This window comes from Arachis hypogaea, chromosome 5 (genome assembly GCF_003086295.3).
Source record: "Arachis hypogaea cultivar Tifrunner chromosome 5, arahy.Tifrunner.gnm2.J5K5, whole genome shotgun sequence".
Classification (NCBI taxonomy): Eukaryota; Viridiplantae; Streptophyta; class Magnoliopsida; order Fabales; family Fabaceae; genus Arachis; species Arachis hypogaea.
Window position 1 is genome coordinate 10,486,278 of NC_092040.1, and position 23,724 is coordinate 10,510,001.

The 23,724-nt window shown below is 30.4% G+C and overlaps 1 protein-coding gene and 1 long non-coding RNA gene across 12 annotated transcripts; both read left to right on the forward strand.

The window, feature by feature from the left end:
- The first annotated feature begins 5,665 nt into the window (after positions 1-5,665).
- LOC112800709 (GATA transcription factor 18) lies at positions 5,666-7,292 on the forward strand. Its single transcript, XM_025843078.3, has 2 exons — positions 5,666-6,402; positions 6,487-7,292. Exons 1-2 carry the CDS (start codon positions 5,956-5,958, stop codon positions 6,787-6,789), a joined length of 750 nt encoding a protein of 249 aa, XP_025698863.1. The 5' UTR covers positions 5,666-5,955; the 3' UTR covers positions 6,790-7,292.
- A 3,364-nt stretch (positions 7,293-10,656) lies between these two features.
- Positions 10,657-16,589, forward strand: LOC112800710 (uncharacterized). 11 transcript variants are annotated; one of them, XR_011861894.1, is made up of 14 exons: positions 10,657-10,824; positions 10,916-10,969; positions 11,046-11,204; positions 12,497-12,745; positions 12,892-13,171; positions 13,790-13,941; positions 14,055-14,157; positions 14,483-14,554; positions 14,777-14,915; positions 15,015-15,111; positions 15,203-15,273; positions 15,565-15,625; positions 15,955-16,008; positions 16,299-16,589. It is a non-coding gene; the product is annotated as an uncharacterized lncRNA (long non-coding RNA). The 11 variants fall into 11 exon arrangements; XR_011861901.1 differs by lacking the exons at positions 12,497-12,745; positions 12,892-13,171 and adding an exon at positions 15,810-15,872 and having other exon boundaries at positions 14,289-14,554; positions 15,565-15,669; XR_011861902.1 differs by lacking the exons at positions 12,497-12,745; positions 12,892-13,171 and adding an exon at positions 15,810-15,872 and having other exon boundaries at positions 14,289-14,554.
- Positions 16,590-23,724: the final 7,135 nt, after the last annotated feature.

Consider the following 23,724-nt stretch of genomic DNA (forward strand, 5'->3'; position numbering starts at 1 on the left):
AATTAAATTATAAAAATTAAAAGATCATTAAAATTTATTATTTTTAATTATTATTTTTATTTATTAATTTAATTTTTTTAATTTAATAATCTAATAATATATTTTGATTTATATTTTTAAATATTAATAATTAATTAATAATTAAAAATAATAAATTCCGATAATTTTTTAGTATTTCTCTTAAATTATTTGTTCATCCAATTTTTTGTAGAGATACGATAAAACTTAAGTTGGATTCAGTATGCTTTTTGGGTGCAGATTCACTGAGCTATATTACTTCGTTGAGGGGGAATGCCATTACTTAAGTTGAGCATGCCGTTTTGAAGAATGAAAAATGTGAATAGCACGCAAGGGATCCAATTTAAGAATTTCTCTTTAATTAATGAGTACATGCACCCACCTGACCAAAAGTACCCATATATATCCTTATTAATCATTCAAAACTAGGAAACTGGTTACATTAAGTAACTAGCTAATAGCATACTACTATATTATTATTAATTATTATTACTGGAAACGTGAAGAGCAAATCAAACCAGAATATTTATATAATATAATACAAAAACTAAAAACGGGAAAGATAAAGAAACGTTCTTTTAAGGTTATAGACACACAGATACAGTGGTTTTAATAAGAGGAGCTTTGACCAAAAAGTTTAGGAGACAATTAGAGGTTACAGAGTTGTGGTCTCAGATGATGTTATATATGTTATATTATGACACTGACAAGGAATTAACTTTCTTATAGGACGGCTTATTAATTAGGTGTGTTCTCCTACGATCCTTTTCTAAATGTTGGTCCACTATGCTTCCTACATGGTTTACCACTTTAATTCTTGCTCCTCCTTTTCCTTCCTCCAATTACCTATTGAATTGTTACATACACTTGTTCAACTCAGTGTGACTAACTTGTTGGTACTTCACTACTTTGAATAAACCTTATCTGCCCAAAGGAGAATTAGATAGAATCCCGTCAACCACAAAATCACTGGACCAATCCAATCCCAATCCAACGTAGCAAAAAGTTCTCTCTCTCTCTCTCGTCTCGATGGAATAATAATAATGGATATCAAATTTGAACACCCCATAAAGAGAAAAATTAAAAGAAAAAATAAAAAATCCCAAACCCCTAAGTAAGAGAAAGACAGACATTCCAGTTGTATCTTGTTGCTTTTGAGGAATGTATAATTTTAGTCGTTCCCAAAGTTTATTTTAGTAATAATTGTGTTACTTATTATTTTATATTTATATTTATATTCCTACTACTGTGTATGATTTGTATCTGTCCGCTACCAAATGAATATGATATTATTCTAATTGTAATAAAATAGTGGAAGTTGAGCATATTAAGTAGTGCTTGAATTGCATGCATGCAAATGCAAATCACCCCGGGATACCCACGTGGCATCTTGGATGATGATATTAATTTATTATGGATTGAATTGATTGATTTTAGGATTTTCGTCGGATTATGAATTAGTATAAGCAGATGCTACTAAAACATTGGGAAAGTGGAACACTATGACAGGGGGTGTGTCCCACCAAATCCAACGAGCCACGTAACATCATCATTAACCAAAGCATTACATGTAAGACCGTGCAAAACAGCGGTTGTGAGGCGGTGTCACCACCAATTCCATTCAATACACGCACGCTTTTTTTCTTTGTTTCCGGGTTTACCTGCCTTAACATTGCTAGAATAAATCAGACTACAATAATAAAAATTAACAATAATTATTAACATATTTATCAGAAATTTAATATTAGTTATTTTATACTTTATTGTTAACCATTTTTAACCACGATTATATAATTGTTGATAAAATTTGTGGTTAAAATGTTTTTAGTGACCATAAACAATATATAATAAAAAATTTTAAAAATTAATTATAATATAAGTCAATTCAAATTAATTTTTTTATTTTTAATTTAAAAAATTAAAATAATAAAAAATTAATTTTTTTTGGTAATAAATTTATTTTTTAATTAATAAACTCTAGTTGATTATATTTTTAGTTGGTTTTTTAAGAGTGTGTTTAAAAAAAACAGAAAAACTAAAACTTAAATCTTTGTATTCTGTTTGATATAAAATATATTAAATTAAGTTATATTTTAATATTATATTTAATTTAAAATAAATATAAAAATTAATAAATAAATTTAAAATTAAAAAAATTAAATAAAAATATTTTTAATAAAAAATTATTAAAAATTCAGTCCCTGTTATCAAAATGTCATTATTGTTATTAAAAATTTATCAATAAAAATATTTTTTATTATAGCTTAACTTCTTCGAAGAATGAAAGAGGGATGATTTTGCAACTCCCACACACTTTGATAATACCCACTTGACAAAGAGCATAATCAGATTCTCACTGATATAATGAACGGAACGGAGGGATTATTTTATTTTAGATAAATACTTTCTATGTTTATAAACCAATTAACCATATACTATACTTACTCTTCATTATTTATTAGTATACAATAATGTCATTTTTACATTAAAATTAATTTTTATGCATTAACTAGAATAAATAGATAGATATAGATAACAAAGTACCAAGGGAACAATAAGTTATAGATTTAGCTAATAAATATCCTAATAACATTAGTCAAAGTGTTAAATATAAAAAGTTTATATTGAAAACTAAAATTTCAAATTTTGTATATAAACTAAAAACATTGTTTAAAATAAGAAATCTTAACATTAATGTATTTAAGACAATTGTCAGCTAAATTCATAAGTGATTAGAGAGTGTTTGTTTCAAGAAATTTTAATTTATTTTCGAAAATTATCTATATATGAAAATATATTATTCTTATTTTTGTTTGGAAATTTAAAAATTGATTCTTAAGAATAATTTGTTACTTAAAAAAAATGTTAGTATTTGATATTCTAATGTCAATAAAATAAAAAATTAAAATAACTAGTTTTTAATTATTATGTTTTGTGTTAAAGAGTTTCTCTATTTATTCATATTGAGATTACTTTGAGAATTAAGAATATATTTTCAATAACATGCATAATAAAAGATATGTACTATAATTTATTCTTGATAACATTAAAAATAATTCTCAACCATTTATAGTATTTAAACAAATTTTGTTATAATACCCACCTATACTATGTTCAGAACTCAGACATAATATTCCTTGAATATAGTTATTTGAAATATATTTCTTAATGGTACTTAATTTTTGCATGATATATACTAATTTAGTCATTTGTTTGGTGTGCAGGTACAGACGCAAGAATAGAGCGTGTGAGGCACATGATAAAGGAGAGGGGAGAGAGCGTGTGAGTGTATATGCACGGAGGGAGGGTCGCGTGAGGAGGAGAGAAACAAAACAAGGTTGATTGTTGCGTTGTGGTGTGTTAAATGACAACGTAACGCTTAGCGTCTTGGGTTAATCGTAGTTGGTTTGGTCGTAGTTTACAAAGCGAGAGAGAGAGAGAGAGCATCTTTTGGAAAGCGGTGGTCTCGTCCCGTTTGTCTAACTCACCCTTCATCAATCTCTAGACGACCTGATTCTCTCTCTCTCTCTCAAATGTTTTTTTGAATCTTTTCATCCAATGGAAATTGGATCCATCTTGCCCTTGCCCTTCCCCTTCTCCTATCATTATGTGTAGTGGGGTCCTTTCACTCTTTTTTTTTTGAATTAAAATTGAAAACAAGAGTTACGGTTGGGAGTTATGGTTCTTTGTTTTTTATTTGATGTACTTATTATATATACATTTGACCCTTTTTTGTTTTTTTCTTTTAGGCTTGGTTTTTGTATCTTTGACCCAAAGAATCAATTCTCCAGAGAGTCTAGTGGGCTAGATAGTAAGGCAAGTAAGATTTGCAAAGGAAGAGAGTTGCTTTGATGATTGCAGAGTATCTGAAATGTGATATACTAGTTGGCTTTATCTCTATCTCTCTCTAGCTTTATCATGCATGCATCTTGCCTTGTGTTGTGTTGTGAATCTAATGGAAAATCTGATGGATCTTTTTTCTTCTTATCTAGTAGTTGTAGTAGTGAAACTAGTAATACTGTTGATGGCATAAGCAACTGGATCCTAAAAAGCAATGTGGATTATTATTATACGGCATGAGGTTACTATGATGACGAGCTTGGCTTTCTTGTTATAGATTCACGTGATTCCCACGGTACGGCTCAGCCAGCCACAGGTGGAAAAATTTGGAGAACATATATACCATACCCACCACTGTCTCAGATTTGATTTTGATGGATTGGACGCCCCTATAACAACAACAACTAACGGAGTCGAGAGAGCATGTTCCACGACTAGTCATTCTTCTATTGAAAATTATACATACTACTTTCTCCCTCATTCACCCTCTCACCAATGTGCGTGACAACTACTTCCACTACTACTAACATAACCATCAAATAAAACCTTTATTACTATATAATCAGAAAAAAAACGTTTATTCATCTTCTCCGATCTACATTTTCTCCATACTTCAAACATTTCCATAATTTCATTATACTAATTCGGTTTCTATTTATTACGGAAGAGAGTTATATACTACTTTTATTTATTTATTTTTTTATTTATTAATCATACATTGTCACGTCATTAAAAAAAAATTTTCAATACAAAAATTTGATTAAATAAACATATAAAATTTATTGAGGAATTTACTCCTTGTTTTTTCCATGACTTCAATCAAATAACACATGCATTCCTTGGTGACAAGTACTTTTATTAATTAATCTTTATTTTTTTTAACTCTTTTTTCAAATGAATAAATAAATGAGGCTCCTGTATATACAACGTGACATGAATTCATAATAGGAGTTTTATGCACATAAAAAAACATTTATCAAGAATAAGATTTTAAAATTTTAAATCAATTATTACATACATTAATTTTTATTTTTCAATACAATTTTTGATACCCCTGGTAATGAGAGCCTAAAACTCTTGCAGTAATTAAGAAGTGTTGGGCGTTCAACTTTCAATTCCCATGCAATTACAAGAAATAGCATAGTAGATATTTGTGGGAGAAATGAACTCTTAATTAAAAAGAGAAATACTAGTAGTAGAGTAGTAAATTAGCAGAGAGAAGAAGAGATGGGGTTGGGAATATACTGGTTGTTGTATAAGGCATTGAGATTAGTGAATGAATGTGTTGGATTACCAAGAAGGGAGGGCAAAGGGTATATGAGGGTTAAGAAGAAAATAAAAAATATTGGGATTAGAGCAGGGGAGAGGAGAGGGGGGTTGGGAGCGTGAGAATAAGTGGAGTAGGAGTAGTAGTAGTATTCCATTTTCCTTGGGAGGGTGGCAGTGGCAGAGGCAGAGAATACGGATACGGCAGAGGTTTTTGATGTATCTATCTGTATTGGGTTTGAGACAGACACTAACAATGGCTCCATGTCCTCGTGATCGGAGAAGGGCAGATCCGTGGAAGACTGTTCCCCCACCTTAGTCACGTGCCCTCTTTTGACCACACTCCCCCCCCTTTTCCCCCCTTTCTTTCTATTTCACTGCTTACCCCTATTGCTATAAATTGAAAGTACGCAAGGGCAAATCTCATACAAAGTCACAAATAGTGCCTCTCTCTCTCTTCCCCCACCACTGGGTCCCTCTCCTGAAAAAACAACACAGTCCCCCACCATATATATATAAGTCTCCATTTGCAATTAACGACAACGTGGACTGCACCCCTGCTGACTGGTATTTCGCCATTTTATAAACCTCTCAAGCTAGCAGACAACAAGCCCTTCTCATATCTCCGTACCCCCACCCTCATTCATTATCTATCTCCAACTTACAATTACCATTCCATTTCAAACATTTTATTATTGCACTTAGCTTCCCCCATTTCCCCCTTTTCCCCTGTACTGTACTTGTCGCCTGATCTGCAATAAAAGGCCTCCTCATACAACTGCCTCATCACCAATCATCTCCTAAATTCAAATTCCGAGAAGGGAAACAACAATGATGCATCATCGATGTTGCAGCGGAACTACTCATCAGGGGCACGTCATGGGTCCCTGCACATGTGCTATGTTCCATGGCCAAACAACCACCAATTCCTTCTCCATGCTATTCTCCATGCCCAACCACCACAACAACCCTTACGATCAACCTCATGATATCATTTACTCCTCCTCTTCTTCCTCCTCCGTCGACTGCACCCTCTCCCTCGGTACCCCTTCCACCCGTTTCACCGAAGACGAAGAGAAGCGTACCCGCCATGAACGTCGTTCCTCCGTCTCCAACTTCTGCTGGGATTTGCTACAATCCACCAAACACAACCACTCTCAAACCAAGTCCTCCTCAAACCGCCCCTCCAACAACGCCGACCCTCTCCTCGCTCGTCGTTGTGCCAACTGTGACACCACTTCTACACCACTCTGGAGGAATGGCCCCCGTGGCCCAAAGGTACATATATTTCTAAATCAAATATCTTATTACAAATAAACTTCTCTGTTCGTCTTTCGTTCTTATTGAAATGGTGAATTGCAGTCTCTATGCAATGCCTGTGGCATACGGTTCAAGAAAGAGGAGAGGAGGGCCAGTGCAGCAGCCGCCACCACCGCCGCAGCTTCTGGTGGCGTGATGGATTCATCGCAGATGTACAGCCACCACAACAGTAACTCGTGGTACGCGCATTCGCAGAGCCAGAAGATGGCCGCGGCGGCGATGGGCAGCGAGTTCCGTTTCGTGGACGACGGTGATGTCCGGGACTCCGAAAACGGCATTCCGTTCCTGTCGTGGAGGCTCAACGTTACTGACAGAACAAGCCTCGTTCACGACTTCACAAGATGAAAAGAAAGAACAACGTTATCATCAAATATGAATAACAATATAATAACAGAACCAAAAACATCACAACTCTCTCAAAGAAGGAGGAAGTAGCTTTCTAGTACTAATATCTAATCTATCCATCCATCCATCCTCCAACCAAACCAAGCAGTTATATACGTCAACGTTTTACGATGATCATGATGATGAGGAGGATGATGTAGAAGATATTTTTGATTGCGACGGTTGTGGTCTCGTCAATATGATGTTTTTTTTTTCTCTTTTTAATTTTAAATTGATCTTTTTTTCCCGTTTTGTTTGCTTCCTATTCTCCGTCTTGCATTTGCATAGGATGGAGTGAGAATGGGATAATTCTATATTCTTAGTTTGCTTTCTCTTTGGACTTAGCTTCTTTCTTTAACTTTCTCTTTCAGTTACATATGAACCTTTTTTTTTTTTTAGCCTCACTACTACTTTTCATGTTAGTCATTATAATATCTAGTTGATGTTGACCATGATTATTGACCGTTTGATTTGCAAGCAAGGGCTTTATAACTTGGGCCTTTTATTTATATGTATCAAGCTTTTATAGTAGTGGTAGTATTAGCCCTTCACGTATTTGTAATTTTCACATCACAAGATCGAGATTCATACACATAAGCAGATAATAATGTATTCATTGAAGAGGATATGAGAGAGGGAGTAAGTCGTAGGTGCATTTTGGTAATTGGAAAGAGGCAAAGTCTCTCTCTTTCTATCTCTGTTTTGGTCCAATGCCGATGTTGGATCACTGTACTGTTGTGTCTGAACCGGACACTGTGCGGTTCAGAACAGTAAAACTGAAGTGTCTTTTTAGTTTGAACACTGCGTCGAATCTAACCCTCCAATGAAGTTTGTGTATGTTGCCCTTCCTGAAACTCTTACTCAGTCAACTTTTTCTCATTCATTAAACCCACCATCATTGCCCTTATCCCTATATATTACGTACTATCGTTTATATTCTTTTCGGTAATCTATGTTGGTGATTGTTACGGTATTGTTAACTTACTAAAAAAAATGAAAAATTAATATTTCATTTTAAAAATATAAAAAATAATTTGAAATATTTAAAATTTAAATTTAAATCTTTTAACTTTTAAATTTTTATTTTAGAGAATAAAGTGTGATTTCTCACTCTTCAATGATTTTTTTTCTCGTATTTTTTCTTTATTCTACTTATAAAATAGAATTTGAATCTTTTAAATTTTGAATTTTATCTTAAAAGATAAAGTATAATCTATTACTATTTATTTCAGGACAAAAGAAAACATGTGAGAAAAAATATTCAATAATAAAAGATTTCACTTTATTTTCTAAAGTGAAAATCTAAAATGTAGAGAATCTAAATTTTATAAAATAAATGATAAAAAATTACATTTTATCATCTAAATAAAATTTAAAATTTAGAGGATTCAAATCCTTAAAATTTATTAAAAAAAATAAATTAAATAAAAATTAGATATCAAATTATATACACTATAAAATTCACCATTTATTTTAGCATCAAATTACTGTCCATCACAAGTTAGCAACATTTAGGAAAAAATGTATTATATTTTTATGACTTAAAAAATAAAGTTGTTTAAAAATATATTCTTAAAAATCCGCATTTGATATAGTACGATTGTCCTATGTTCATTATTATTATTGTTGCATTTCTTTCAAAAATTCCTATCAAGTGCATTTAAAATATTACTTTCTGACCAAAAGTTTTTTTTATCTTATTGATAATATATTTTTGCCGATAAGAATGCGTCTTTTGATTATAAAACCATATCATCTGCATCCAATCAATTTTTATCTAGTAATTTGCTATAGTGAGGCAATTTAGCAGGAACTAGGGCGTGAGAAGATCTCAAACCAACCATCAATTTCCCAGATCAACTAAGGGTTGTAATTTTGGTACTAGTACTACATACACATCAGTTCACTCTATGATGATATGGCACCAGTTCTCCAGAATAGAAATATACTGCAAATTCATGTATGCAGTAAATAGTTGTGATCTATGATGACTTTTTTTTAGTTGGAATGGACTGGGCCAATACATTACACAGCACGAGTTAGGATCATTTTAGGTGTTTCAGTTAACACTGACGCAATAAAAAAAGAAAGTGGTCTTTTAGTCAATTTATTGATGGGTCACGACTAGCTTTTTTGGACTATCAGCTAACTCATTTAATTAATAAGCAAAAAGATTAAAAAAAAAAAAGAAAATCAAGTGTGCAATCCCAAGGTTTGTGGATTCGCTCCATGGGGGCTAAGGTTAAGCGAGTCGATTAGCTCCCAGGCCACTAGAAAATAGCTTAAGAGCCCACCAAATTAGGTTTGTCTAGTAGTTAATTTATTAATCTTTTTAAATAAGTGTTGAGAATTAGAATCTTATTTTGTGCACGATGAATTAATCCTTGACAAGTTAGTTCAAATAATTTATGAATTTTGTTGGCTCTCTAATATGTTTTATTAAAATATGCTAGAGAACCAATAATTAATTATCAATATTTAAAAATATAGATTAAAAATAAGTTATTAAATTAAAAGACTAAATAAAATAAATTAATAATTAAAAATAATAAATTATGTTAGCCTCTAGCATTTTTCGTTGTTTAATAGTAAAGAATTCAAATAACATGTACAAGATTTTAAATTTTAAATTTTATTGCCATGTAAATAAAAAAATGGAATAGTAGAAAAACGAACATTTTAACAGTGTTATTTTAATTTTTAGCAATACTATTAATTGTTGAGATATGTTTTACTGAAGTATTTGTAACATAGAGGCTACTCAGATAAAGACGCCTAAAACATCTTTTTTTTAAAGATGTTTTCATGTTATGTTTTAATTGGTTTATGTCTAATTTATTCGGTGTTCCTTATCACATATTATTAAATTCTTCAAAAGATTTTCTTTTCAAAAACAATAAAAAATATTTAATTTCGACTAAAATAAAAAGGTAATAGATTAACAATTAGATTTTTTTTAAAAGATTATTTACATAAAAAATATATCACATTCATCAATATATATATATATGTATATATATATATATATAAAACAAGCTCTTAAAATTTTATAAATAAAAAAAATTAATTTTTATTCTTATAATATATAAAATAATTACTATATTATTATTATATTATAGATTAAAATTTACTAATTTAAATTTTGTTTTTATTTTTAATATAAGCATTAAAAATAAATAAATTTTTTATAACAAGATGTAATGTAACAAAATATATATAATATTAATTAGTTTTTAAAAAATTCTGAAAAGATGATTTTTTCTAATAAAGTGTTATTAAAAAATTAACATTATAAAAACTAATTTCAACCAATATGATATAATAGGTTATTAAATATATTTAATACAAAACACATTGAATATAAATTTTTATTGAGTTTAAATTTTAAATAATTTTTAATTGAATTTCGAATATTTTTATTTTAAAGAGTTAGAATATTTTAACATCATTTTTTTGTATCTTTTTAATTGAGTCTTTGATTTTTTAAATTATAAACCTTATTTATAATTAAGAGTAATATTTTAACACCACCAATTAGTTACACATATAAAAATACAAGAACAATTCTATTGTCATAATTATTGTAAACCCCGCTAAAATCGTAAATAATTAGTCAATAAATCAAATTTTAATTAGGAAAATTAAATACGCAAAACTGATATCAAAATAGAATAGAACTCGTCAAAACGAGAATTTTGATATCAATTTCGATAATTTGGCCCAAAGTTAGACCGGAAGGACCGAACCGGTTGAACCGGGGCCCAAACCGGACCTGTGGTTCCAACTGGACCCAAACATTTAAACAAAACAGCAGCTCTCCTTCTTTCCCATTGCATGCAGCGGACACAAACAGAATTGGGGAAGGGAAGAGGAGCTCTCAACCCTCACAACCTTTGATCCACCATAACTCCTCCGTCCGGGCTCCAATCGCCGCACCGTTCGTGGCCATGCGCTGAGCGCGTCGAACTCTATCTTTCTATCCGAACAATTTTACTGGTAAGCCTCCATTAGGTTCAGAATTTCTATCCCTCTTTCTTTGGTAAACTTGAAAACTAATGGTGAATCTTGTCCAATTTCTATGTTCTAGGTTCAAGTTAGCTTCCAGAATTTGTGGACTCAAGCTATTGAGCATATGGGTATGGTAAGAACACTCTAACCCTAGCTCAATCTTGTAATTGTGATAGAAAACTCATTTGGAACATATATATATGTACTAGGTGTAGGTTAAGTGGGTGTTCATGCATTGGAATTGATTTGGGTTTACTTGGAGGTTTGTTGGTGACCAAGGCTTACTTTAGGGCTGTTTGATTGAGCTTGGAGGGGGCTGTGATTTTGTGTTGAGAGGCTGCCTTAGGTGAATTAAGTGATCGGCCAAGGTATAGTTTAAGTTTCGCATGTTTAATATTTGCGGTATTGCAAAAACTTAGGTTAGAAGAACCATAAGATAGGTTGAATTTGTTAATGGCATTTAAAGAGTAGCTTTGTGTTGTTGTTGGTATAAATATTGATGAACATTAAATGGGATGATGATGTTATTAATTCCATGTTGTTGGACTTGCTTATAATGGGTTGTGTTGATATTGTTATTGATGAGTTAAGATTGGTAATTGTTAATGACAAGTTATTATGTTAAGTTGATGGGTTATTGTGTATGAAGAATTGATTTTGCTAATGGTATTTAAATTGGTATATTGATGGGATGTTGATAAATATATGGTGTAAGTTGGTGTATGTGAAATGTTGATATGAACAATGAAGGGTTGTTGAAGTATGAGGTAAAAGTGAGTAATTATCAATGATTGAGGTTGGTTAAGTTGATTGAAGTTATTATTGGCAATGGTTGTTGATGAATTGAGTGGATATGGCATTACAATGTAGGTTTATATGTTAAGAAAGTTAAGTTGGTGAAAATGTGATTTTATTGAAAGTGGTTAAAACCAAATTTTGATGAATTTTGGACATCCATAATTTACTCCTCAAATTCTTGATTGATTTATGGTTTGTTGCAAGTAAAAGATGGTTTTAAGAACTCTTAATTGATATCAATTTTGTGAAAAATGGAATTTCGTAGAGAAAGTTATGGATGTTGCAAGTTTGAGGTATAAGACTGTATTGCAGGATGGTAAAATCTGGTTGAAGAATCATTCTAGGCATTCTGCCCATTTTTTTCAAAACACGTCCACCCACGCGTGCGCGTGACTTGCGCTTACGCGTGGTGTGGAATTTTGGCGACGCCTACGCGAGAAGCGTGCGTACGCGTGTGTGCATATTCACGCGTACGCATGACTCACGCGTACGCGTGACTTGATGTACACCCACACGTGCGCGTGGCTTGCGTGTACGCGTGGATGCTGCCTGCTGCAAAAATCGGTTTTGGCTGTTTTTAAACTAATTTTCCACTTCTAAATCTTCATTTTCTTCCCTTTAAGGCTTTAAGTATGGTTCTAGGTCCAGTAGACAAAAGAAGCTATGAAAACAAGATAACTTGAGGGTGAAGAAAGTTGTAAACGGTGACTTTTATGAAGAAAATGAGAATGTTAATGAGGTCTAAAGTTAAGGCTTGCCATTTAATGATGTATTGATGATAATTGTTATGGTTTATGAATGATGATATCTGAGATACAAGTTTTTTTGGGTAAAAACCGTGGCTCGCCACCACGTGTTCCAGGTTGATTCTTGATACTCTGTTAACCCTACATCGTAAGGGTGACCGGGCACGTATAAATTCTCGGGTATGGATAACCCCCATTGAGTGATTTATATGATGATTGAATGTGAACTATATGCATAGACTCTTGGGGATGCGCGACGGAGGACAGTCTAAGGTTTTCGGACTTGTCGGGTTGGCTGGATAACCGACAGATGGGCCCCATCAGCCATAGGACAGGCATGCACACTACAAGATTTATATATATTTGTGGGTATTTTTTAGAGGGGGTTTTTAAAAACCTCTGCAATTTATTTTATATGTGGCATTTTGATAAACTCCCACCAAATACCTAACAATAAAATCCTACTATTATCAATTATCACCACATAATTAAAATTTCTTCAAAACCCAAGAAACACTCGAAGAGAAAGAAGAGAAGGGTGAGAGTCACCGAAATCCTAAGCTCACGATCTCCACCGCCGTCTCCATTGCCGCCGTCACCGCCGCTAAAGTTAATCTCCATTCTGCTTTTGCTATAAAGCTACTGAGATCGAGCCAAGGCGCTTCCTTCATCAACGCGTTTTCAGATCTAATTGCAACGCCCAAGCCTCTGAGATCGAGAGAAACCGCTTCTTTGGTTAACTTTCCTTGGGCAATGACGCTCGTGTTCTCCATCGACATTCTTTCCTTTCTGTACGCTCTTCTTTTCACTCATTCTCAATTTCTGGTTCTCCTTCTCTTTTTCTTTTTTATTCGTTTTCTTTGTTTTTAATTCTCAGATCTGCATGATTTGTTATGTGATATAACATTCGATGAGTTTTATTATCTATTGATTGATAACATTGTTTCAAATTCTCAAGCACTCCAAGTGTTCGATGAATTGTTTATTCTCTTAATTGAAATCCTGATAAATTGATTTGCTAATTTTTGAATTTTGATTTCGCGACACTCTTTTACTTTGATACTAATGTATATATTTGAAATCCTGATAAATTGATTTTATTTAGAAATAGCTATGTTGCTTGAACCTTAGACTACAATGAAAATCCATGTGAGCATGAATAACTTTACCTTAAATCCTCTTGTATTTGTCATGAAAAATAGGTACAACCGGCTAACTGAAACTTATGATTTATCTGCAGGTTTTTTATAACTAGTATGATACTAAATTGCTTGAAATAATCAATTCAAAGTGTGTTCATGAATAGATTCAGTAATAATATTGTAAGAACTAATGAGAAGGTTCTTATTTATAACAATCATTCTTTTTCACCATTTTACATGTGACATTGCACTGATGTCATTTTTCAGGAGAGGAACGAGAGGCTATTTTATAAGCTTCTGATTGATAACATAGAGGAACTGCTTCTTGTTGTTTACCCTCCAACTGTTGGAGAAGCCTGCTAGAAATATAGAAGCATTTTTCGTCGACTGCAGTGTCTATACATCATATTGAAAGTGAAGTATGGTTTTTTATTTGTATTTATTGTTTTGTTTCATCATTTAGCCTTTGAGGTGAAAAAAGAAAGAAAGAAAGAAAGATAAGAAGAGATACTAAGTGTTTGAGACTCTACAGAGGCTAGATCTTTGAAGTACTGAAAAACTGGCTAGAGAAGAGCACTCAAGTTGTTGTCATTAATGACGAGCGTATATTAGGACTAGGAGATCTTGGTTGCCAGGTAAACATAGATACTGATTGTGGTTTCTTTCTTATTTAATTTGAAGTTTGTTGTTTGAATTTCCCATCATCAATGTATCTCTATCTAGTTTATTTTGATATATTAGTATTTGTATATATTTTATTTTGTAGGCTGTTGTTTTCACAGATATTAGTCTTGAGAAAGCTATTGAGTTCAATGATTTTTGCCACACTCATCAGCCTTCTATTGCTTTTATCAAAACTGAAGTTAGAGGTCTTTTTGCAGAAGAAAAGCCAGTTCTGGACTCGGAACTTTGGCATGCATGTGCTGGTCCCCTTGACAATGCATTAGTTGCTTCTTGCAGGAACTTGGCATCAAAAGGATTTTCCGGAACACTTTCTTCCTCAATTGCCAAATTGAAATACTTGGTTAGCTTGTATGTTGTTACTGTCATAGATTCACATTTTTTATGAGATTTGATAATTCTAATATTGTACGAATCCAAGAATCAGATTACCATAGCTTATCTCAAGTACATTTTCCTGTATGCTATAAATGTTATTATTCATATATAAAGTGTTCACCAAGTGTTTGATCAAATGTTAGTGACTTATTGGTACATAAAAGTAACCTGGTGGGATACTCTTTCTACATGCAGGGAGTTGCAGGACAACAATCTTGCAGGCCCTTTACCTGACTACATCGCCAACTTAACGATCATTGAATATCTTATTCTTGCTGACAATAATTTCAGTGGTTCTGTCCCGGCTACTTGGGGCCGACTTGTTGACTTGTTTGTAAGAGATCTTACTGCACTTTTCATGCATTTGTTTTCTGTCATGAATTGTTTCGAATTTGCTTGTGATTTATGATTTTGCTTATCTCTGCCTTCAAAGCCACTAGGCAAAGACGGAAACCAGGGTTTGTAGCTGTAGTTCTTATAATTTGAAGATAATTCATTATGAAGTTCCTCGAGTGTCCTTCCTTGGATCGGTAATTGTAGTTTCAAATGAATTTGAGTTGAATTATGGGATTTTATTACATAATTTTAGTATATTGTAATTGTCTCGTGAAATTTGTCCAGGCTTAATGATTTCTTTGGTGATTTGAATTTGAGAGAATGTACTATCAGAGGATGCCTTGAAGCTTATACTTGTAAGGATTAATTAGTGACTTTTAAGTTTCAACAGAATGACTTTTAAGCTTATACTATCTGAATAACTTGGTACCATAATGACTTAATTTCTGAATACTTAGTTCCTTGATGACTTTGATCTTAAAAGAAATTGCCATAGCTAACTAGATGGATGCCACGGCAATAAATTGAGAAATAAGATTTTATATCATTCCACCATTAGCTCCATGATCATCGTGATAGGACCAAGAAATCTCATTGTTCAAACTCATTTTTTTATCTTTGTTTTGTATTCTTTTATGTCGATTAAGCTGTTGTTGTAGCTGAGCTTATGGAGATTTTATCTGAATATGTCAAAGCTTCCTGAATCCGGTGAGTCATATTGGTGTTTGCACAAATCTCATTCATACCGTGAGGTATGCTTGCACGATATTTCATTGTTTTTTTATATATTTGGTTATAATTGTGAACTAACTTTTTCAATTTGGATTTGGATTTGATTTCTTCCAAGTTCCAATTTTGATATTTTCCCTTTTTACCCTGTTTACTGAAACAGGGCAATTCAGTCAATTCCCGAATTTCAAGTTCCAAGCTTTCAATGCTTCATATTTTTTTTCTTGTGTGTATTGTTTGCGCAGCTGAGTGTTAAAGTCGTTATCTTTCTTCTCAATTTTGATTTTTGAATGCATGGTTTATTGCAGAGGTTCCTCTTTGTTTGATTTGATATTCCTCTTTGCATTCTCTGCTTCTGAGAGGTGAGTTTCTGAATAACTGTTTCAGCGTTTCTCTTTTTTATTAATCTCAAATGGGTTTTCAAATTCAAATTGTTTCTGGCAGCTAGTTTGATTGGATTCTCTCTGTCTGTCTCTTAATCCCAATTCAACCATTTTATTAAATTTCAAAAAGATTGTAACTTTGTTTCTGTGTTTCTCATGGTGCATGTGGGTTTCTTGACGGGTATATTTTTTGATCTTCTATCAGATGCTTCTTGACGGGTATATATTTAAATTTAAATGTGCCTTTCTGTGACTCTCTTAATAATCAGGTAATTTCTGCTCGAAAGGGAGAATTTGAAACTGGATATGAGGGAGGTGGACAAACTCATGAACTGTCCAGCTTGCAAAAACATTGGGTGTTACTAAGCTGCTTCTTGTTGTAAATATTTGAGATTGTATATTTGAGATTTTTATGTAATTAGATGATATTGAAATATTGAAGTTGTTTTATTTTACTTTTTAAAGAAAAATAGTAATAGTTATGTAAAACAATACAATATGCAATTATGTTTGTAATTATTGACATTGAGAATTTTTTTTATATATAGAGTTTTGTTTTATATTGAGGAATTGTATTATAAAAGGTTTAGTTTTTAAATTTTGATATTAACAAATAAATTTTTAATTTGAGAGTATGTAAATGATATGAAATTAATGAATGATTTGAAATTAAAAATAAATAAATAATTACAGGATTTGTGGAGGTTTGAAAATTTCACAAAATAATTTATATTAAATTAAAAAATTAATTTGTGGGGGTTTTAAACTGCCACAAAAATGATTTAAAATTGCTACAAAAGTCTACTATAAAACCCCCACTGAATAGATTATGGAGGTTTTTAAAAACTCCCACAAAAGACCTCGTGGCACCTCAAATTTTGGGGGTTTTAGAAACTCCCACAAACCATTTGGTGGGGGTTATAAACCTCCACAAATAAGAAAAAAAACCTCCACAAATAAACAAAAGCCTTGTAGTGGCATCATATGCATTTATTTGTTTTGATTACTATGCATTTCCTGGGTTTGCCTAATTGATATATATCACCTGCTATCTGTTATACTTGCTATTTGTACTATCTGCTCATTACTTGGGCGTGACCTTATTTGGTTGCTTGTTTCTGTTACATTGTGGATGATGGAGGGATGGAGGAAATGGAGAAATTGTTTGGTGTTAATTTAGGATTGAAACTAAGTAAGTTAGATATATTTAGAATACCTACCATTGTTGATAGCTTCTGTTTAGTATTAAGTTGGATATTTGAATATTGGAGTCCTAGGATTGGCTATGGCATTCTCAGGACCGTATTTATTATACGCGTGGCACTTTTACCATACTGAGAACCTCCGGTTCTCATTCCATATTGTATTGTTGTTTTCAGATGCAGGTTGAAAGGCTCCTCGTTAAGCGTCTGGATCCTGGAAAGCGAAGTAGTCCTTGGGTGTATTTTGGTTTTCTGTTTGTATATATGTATATATGTATTTAGCTTACTCTCCAAGTATCTTGTGTATGCTACTCCTCTTAGAGGTTGAAGGAGAGTTAGGAGTTTACCTTAGTATTTTGGTGTGTTTTGAGAACACTTATGTATGTTTATATGTATATATATACCCTTTGGCCAGCCTTAGCTTCGCAGGTTGAGTCAGGGGCTAGTTATGCTACTTCCTTTGTTATCCTTTATTCTTTTGCTTAACTTTACCATGTTCCTATTAGGTTTTTTAGCACGCACGTAATCCTTTCCTGAGCGTTGCGCTTTTTATTTTGCGATTTTGTTTTACTCGTTTTTCAAGACTCCTAGTTAAATATTTTTTATTTTATAATATATATATATACTACTATTCTTAGAGGTCGTAATACCTTACTATCTTAGTCTTATGACTTAAGCATAAGATTAAGTATGGTAGGGTGTTACAATTATAATCTAACTTTATAAGCAATACAATACAATGAAACTATATATAAGTAATATAACTAAATTTTATCTACATCTATAGTCACATTTCATAAATAATATAATTAAATTATATTTATGTTTATAATTAAAATATGAATAAAAATACAAAAAAATTTTAGGGTGGTTAATTTTTTCCGTTCATAATTTTTTTATTATTTTTGTTGAGAAAAGTTTAATTATTTTAATAATTAATTATTTTTTTAAAAAAATGAATAACACAAAAAAGTCTTATTAAGAGTAATTTATTTATATATGATTAAAAAATAATTGAATAATTATATACGGTAAAAAATTAATATTATTAAAAAATAAAATTAAAATTTATTTTAAAATTAAAAATAAAGTTTATCTTAAAATAAAATTAAAAATCATGGTTTTTTTTTCTTTTTTCCAAAATTTATGTACGAGTAATTCTATAAATATTTTATGATGAATAAAAATATTAAACTCATACTAAAATTTATTCTAATAAAATTTATTTTTATTCTACTAAATGTTAAATAAACTATTGAAAAGAATTTTGTTTCCTCCATTAGAGAAGAATGATAAACTTCCATACTTCTATTATGTTATGGCAATAATTTGGTCTGTTATTTTTTAATGTACATGATAATAATAATAATAAAGGATAAGTATTGTTTTGGTCCCTCATGTTAAGGGTCAGAATCGAACCCGTTCCTAGTATATATTTTGATTTAAAATCGTCTTTAATGTTATATTTGGTATTAAAATCATCCTTTTTGACCATTTTACCCTTGTATTCTCTCACCTCTCTAACTTCAAACCCTATCTTCTTCACTCCACCGTTACAACACAAAACACACAGTGTAACTCCTTCTCCTTCTTCACTCACAACAATCACTCTTCTTTTTCTTCTTCACACACAACCATCACACACCACCTCCTTCTTCTTCTTCTACTTCTCCATCACACACAACCGCCACACACACTTCACCTCGACAACGACCTCCACCCTGATGGCGGCGACCTTTACCCCGACGGCACGGCGCTCCACTTCGACGGCGCGGCGACCTCCATCCGACGGCGTGGCGACCTCCAAGCGCAGCAGCGGCCAACGACGACCTTCACCTCGACGGTGCAGTGATCTCCAAGAGTAGCAGCGGCCAACAACAACCTCCACCCCGATGGCGATCTCCAAGAGTAACAACGGTGACCTCCATGCTTTTTATAAGATAAAGTTTCATTCTTTCTGTTTTAAAAAGAAATTGAATATGTTGTTGTTGTTAGATTTGGAGAATTTGATGTTGTTCATCATAATCCCTAATTTCCTAATTTTTATTGTTGGTTTTGTTTTTATTCTTATTACTGGATTTTTGGATTTCTGGATTACTGTTGTATTTTTGTTTTTGAATTTTGTGTTTCTCTTTAATTTTTGTTTTTTTTTTCTTGTATTTGATTGTTCTTGGTAATTAAAATGATAGATTTTTTATTTTTGTAATTGGAGCTGAATTTGAGTATTTTTAATTCTTGTAATTGGATTTTGTTAACTGTATTAATATTTGAAGTTTTGAATTTGTTAATAGAAGAATTTCTTTTATCTTCTGAAAGAAGAAGAACAAGAACATAATTTGTTCTCTTGGAAGAAGAAGAACAAGAAGAATGAAATGGTGAAAAAAGGGGTATTTTTAATTCTTATAATTGAATTTTGTTAACTGTATTAAGATTTGAAGTTTTGAGTTTGTTAATGGAAGAATTTCTTCTTCTGGAAGAAGAAGAACAAGAACAGAATTTGTTCTCCTGGAGGAAGAAGAACAAGAAGAATGAAATGGCGAAAAAAGGGTATTTTTGTCATTTAGAAAAAAATATTTAAAAGGATAATTTTAAAATCAAATACAACATTAAGGACGATTCTAAATCAAAAATTACATAAGAGATGGTTTCGATTCTGACCCTCAACATCAGGGACCAAAACAATATTTATCCCTAATAATAATAATAATAATAATAATAATAATAATAATAATAATAATAATAATAATAATAATAATAATAAACAAGTATATCATCGTAAAAAAGGAAGCACGTCACCAAATAATTTATCATCCGAATTATATATGAATCAAATTAATAATACGAGGGCTAACACTACAAAAATCGATAACAAGGTTAGGGACTTACAAAACCTTTCTTAAGATCATAGAAAAAAAATGTTTATATTTGTGTGATATATAAAACAATTATCATATTATTATTATTATTATTATTATTATTATTATTATTATTATTATTATTATTATTATTATTATTACATTATATATATATATATATATATATATATATATATATATTTGAGCAAAAATAGTCTAACTGTTTTAAAGTAAAATTTTCTTTTAATATTTGATTAAATGTTCTTGTATTTAGTATTTTTTTTTTGGCATTTCCTCTTAGTTAAAAATATAATCATTATAATTTTTTAGTTATTATTGCTAGGGGTGTTTACAGATGGGATATGGCTGAAATTTTGATCCAATTCGTACTAAACTCATTAGATCAAATTCGTATTCGCACTTTTTATGTTTAGATCAGATATCAAATATATCCATAAAATAAAAAATATTAAAAAAATTATTTTTATAAAGAAAGTCAATAATTTTTTTGTTTACTTTTTTAAACATATTTACTTCTATTTGATTCGAGTGTGGATCCGATTCGATCCAATCAGATACGGATAAATAAATACTGTGGATTTATATGGATATTAGGGGTGTTCGCAGTGCGGTTTGGTTCGGTTTTAAGAGAAAAAGTCATCCGATCCGAACGCTTAATTCATGTGCAGTGCGATTTGGATTGGATGAACTTTTTTTTGGAAATCCGATCCGATATGATCCGATTACAAGTGGTTTGGATCGGTTTGGATTTGCGATTTTTAAATAAAAAAATTAAATACATATAACAAGTCTCAACATCAAATTTTGAATAACCAACAATGACATAACAAGTCTTAATAATATCTTAAAAAACCAATGATAACATAACAATAAAAATAAAATTATAGGTTAGTTAAAATAAATAAATAAATAATATTTTGAACATAAAATATTTATTAAATAATAATAATACATGAATAATAGAAAAATGGATAACAAATTGAACATGATATAAGTATAATTGTAAATATAATAATAAAATAATAATATTATAGCACATTGTGCGGTTTGGATTGGATTGGATCGGTTATGAAAAATAGATCCGAAATCCGATCCAATTCAGCGGTTTGTAAAAAAATAGAATCCAATCAAATCCGAATTAGTGCGGTTTTAATCGATTTTCGGATTGGATTGGATTGGATGAGCGGTTTAATTTAGATCGGTTTGGATTTGAACACCCCTAACTACTACTATAGGTTCATTGTTACAAAAGAATGCTTCTTTTATTATAAACTATTATTAGATCTTGATTACCATTAAAACAACTTAATTGTCAACAAAGAGATAATACGTATTGGTTTCTGAAATTATATTCGTATTTCAATCCATAGTTGTAAAAACCGAACTGGATCGGTTGGTTCGACCGAAAAACTAGTGAACCGGACTAGAACCGAACTAGAGTCTGGTTCGGTTTATTCCTTGGACCGTTTAAGGAATAAAACTGGCGTGAACCGATAAGAACCGGTACAAATTGGTCTAACCGAACTGGTATGCTTGAAAAATTTTTTAAAATGTCTCCACAAAGTCTCGAACCAAGAACCTTGTAGCAAAAGCAACATCTACTTGCCACTTAGCCATTGCACTTCTAAGTACTATATTTGACAAATACTAATTATATAGTATACATAAATATCTAATTTAATTTAATTTTTGTTTTTTCTATTTTTAAAATTAATTATATTTTAATCATATACCATTATTAATATAAATATAAATTTCACTAAAAATTTATTAATTTACTTGATCTATTTTATTGCTAGTATTGTGATTAAGGTTATTTGTTTTGATGTTAGTGTTAAAATCTACTGATATTGTAGTTAGATGATAGGTTTTGTGAATTAATTATTTTTTTATTATGTCAAAATAAGATACTATTGTAGTATTAAAATTTTATGATTTTTTATATTAGTTATTTTTAGAAGTTGAGACTTGATTCTTCATAAAATGTTAGTGAAGATATGTATTTCAAATTTTAATTTTAAGTTTTTAACTATTTTATATTTTATATTTACGTGAACCAGTAGCTTGACCGGTTCGATCACTGGTTCGGTTCTAACAACTATGTTTCAATCTAATTTCAAAAATTTTGATTTACTCAATTTAATCTCCCAACTTAATAGTTATGACTCACATTGGTTCCTAATCTTATTTTTGTCCCTGTCTCACAAAATTGTTAACGACATGCTGAGATGGACTAACGACTGCTACATTATACATTCTAGCTACTATTTGCTGTGACAATTGAAATTTTTTTACCTTATTTTTTTTTTTTAACTAAACACTTAAAACCCTAATATGAGTCATGGATACTTAAGTTAAAAAATCAAACTAAGTAAATTGAAACTTTAACAATCAGATTAAAGCTCAAATATAATTTCAAAACAGAACTTTAACTTATGTAGTGATTAATTTAAATGAGAATCAAATAAATCAAAATTCAACATAATTTTTATCAATGTTTTCAAATTCGAAATTTCTATACCAAAATTAACTAGAATTTTTTTTAAATTAAAAATTTAATGAAATAGTGACTTTAATTATCTTAACCAATGTCCTAATTAAATAATTTTATGTCTTAAAAAAACTGTATTTAAGAAGAAAATAATTAATTTGTCTACTTTAATAAATAGTTATTTTACTAAAATAAAAGAAACTATTTTTTTAGAATTTTTTAAGAACTAATTAATATTATATATATTTTGTTACACTATATTTAGTTATAAAAAATTTATTTATTTCTAATGCTTATATTAAAATTAAAAAAATTTAAATTAGTGAATCTTAATCTATAATATAATAATAATATAGTAATTATTTTATATATTGTACGAATATAAATTAATTATTTTTTTATTTATAAAAATTACTTTTATATATATATATATATATATTTTGATGAATGTGATATATTTTTTATGTAAATAATCTTTATATATATATATATATATTTTGATGAATGTGATATATTTTTTATGTAAATAATCTTTTAAAAAGATCTAATAATTAATCTATTACCTTTTTTGTTTTAGTCCAAATTAAATATTTTTTTTATTGTTTTTGGAAAGAAAATTTTTTGAGGAATTTAATAATATGTGATGAGGAACATTGAATAAATTATATAAAAACCAATTAAAACACAACATAAAAACATCTTTAAAAAAAGACGTTTTAGACGTCTTTATCTGAGTGACCTCCTTATAATATTTGTTAATTGACAAGGAAAAACAAAAATAGAAGAATTAATTTTCGAATTATTTTTATTCTTTTACCACATTGCTCTCTTAACGGTCGCTCAATTGAATTTTAGTGGGGGTTGAAGTTGAGGATTATTTTTAAAATAAATAGTTTAATTATTTTATTTATTAAAATATATATTTTAAATACTATTTATAATTTTAGGTCTCATGACATATCTTATTTATAATATAAATGAAATATATATATATATTTTATTTACAGTGTAACTGAGATAAGATTAGTGGCGGAGTTTGAAATAAATTAAAATTTTGGGGGACCAGATAAAAGATAATTGTCAAGATGTTTTTTATATGGATTCCATTTAAAATAAGTTTGTCTAA

Excerpts from the sequence above, each read along its gene's own strand:
- LOC112800709 (XM_025843078.3), top strand. The coding sequence starts at position 5,956 with ATGATGCATCATCGATGTTGCAGCGGAACTACTCATCAGGGGCACGTC. Across the intron at positions 6,403-6,486 it reads ATGGCCCCCGTGGCCCAAAG|TCTCTATGCAATGCCTGTGG; the intron begins GTACATATATTT and ends GGTGAATTGCAG.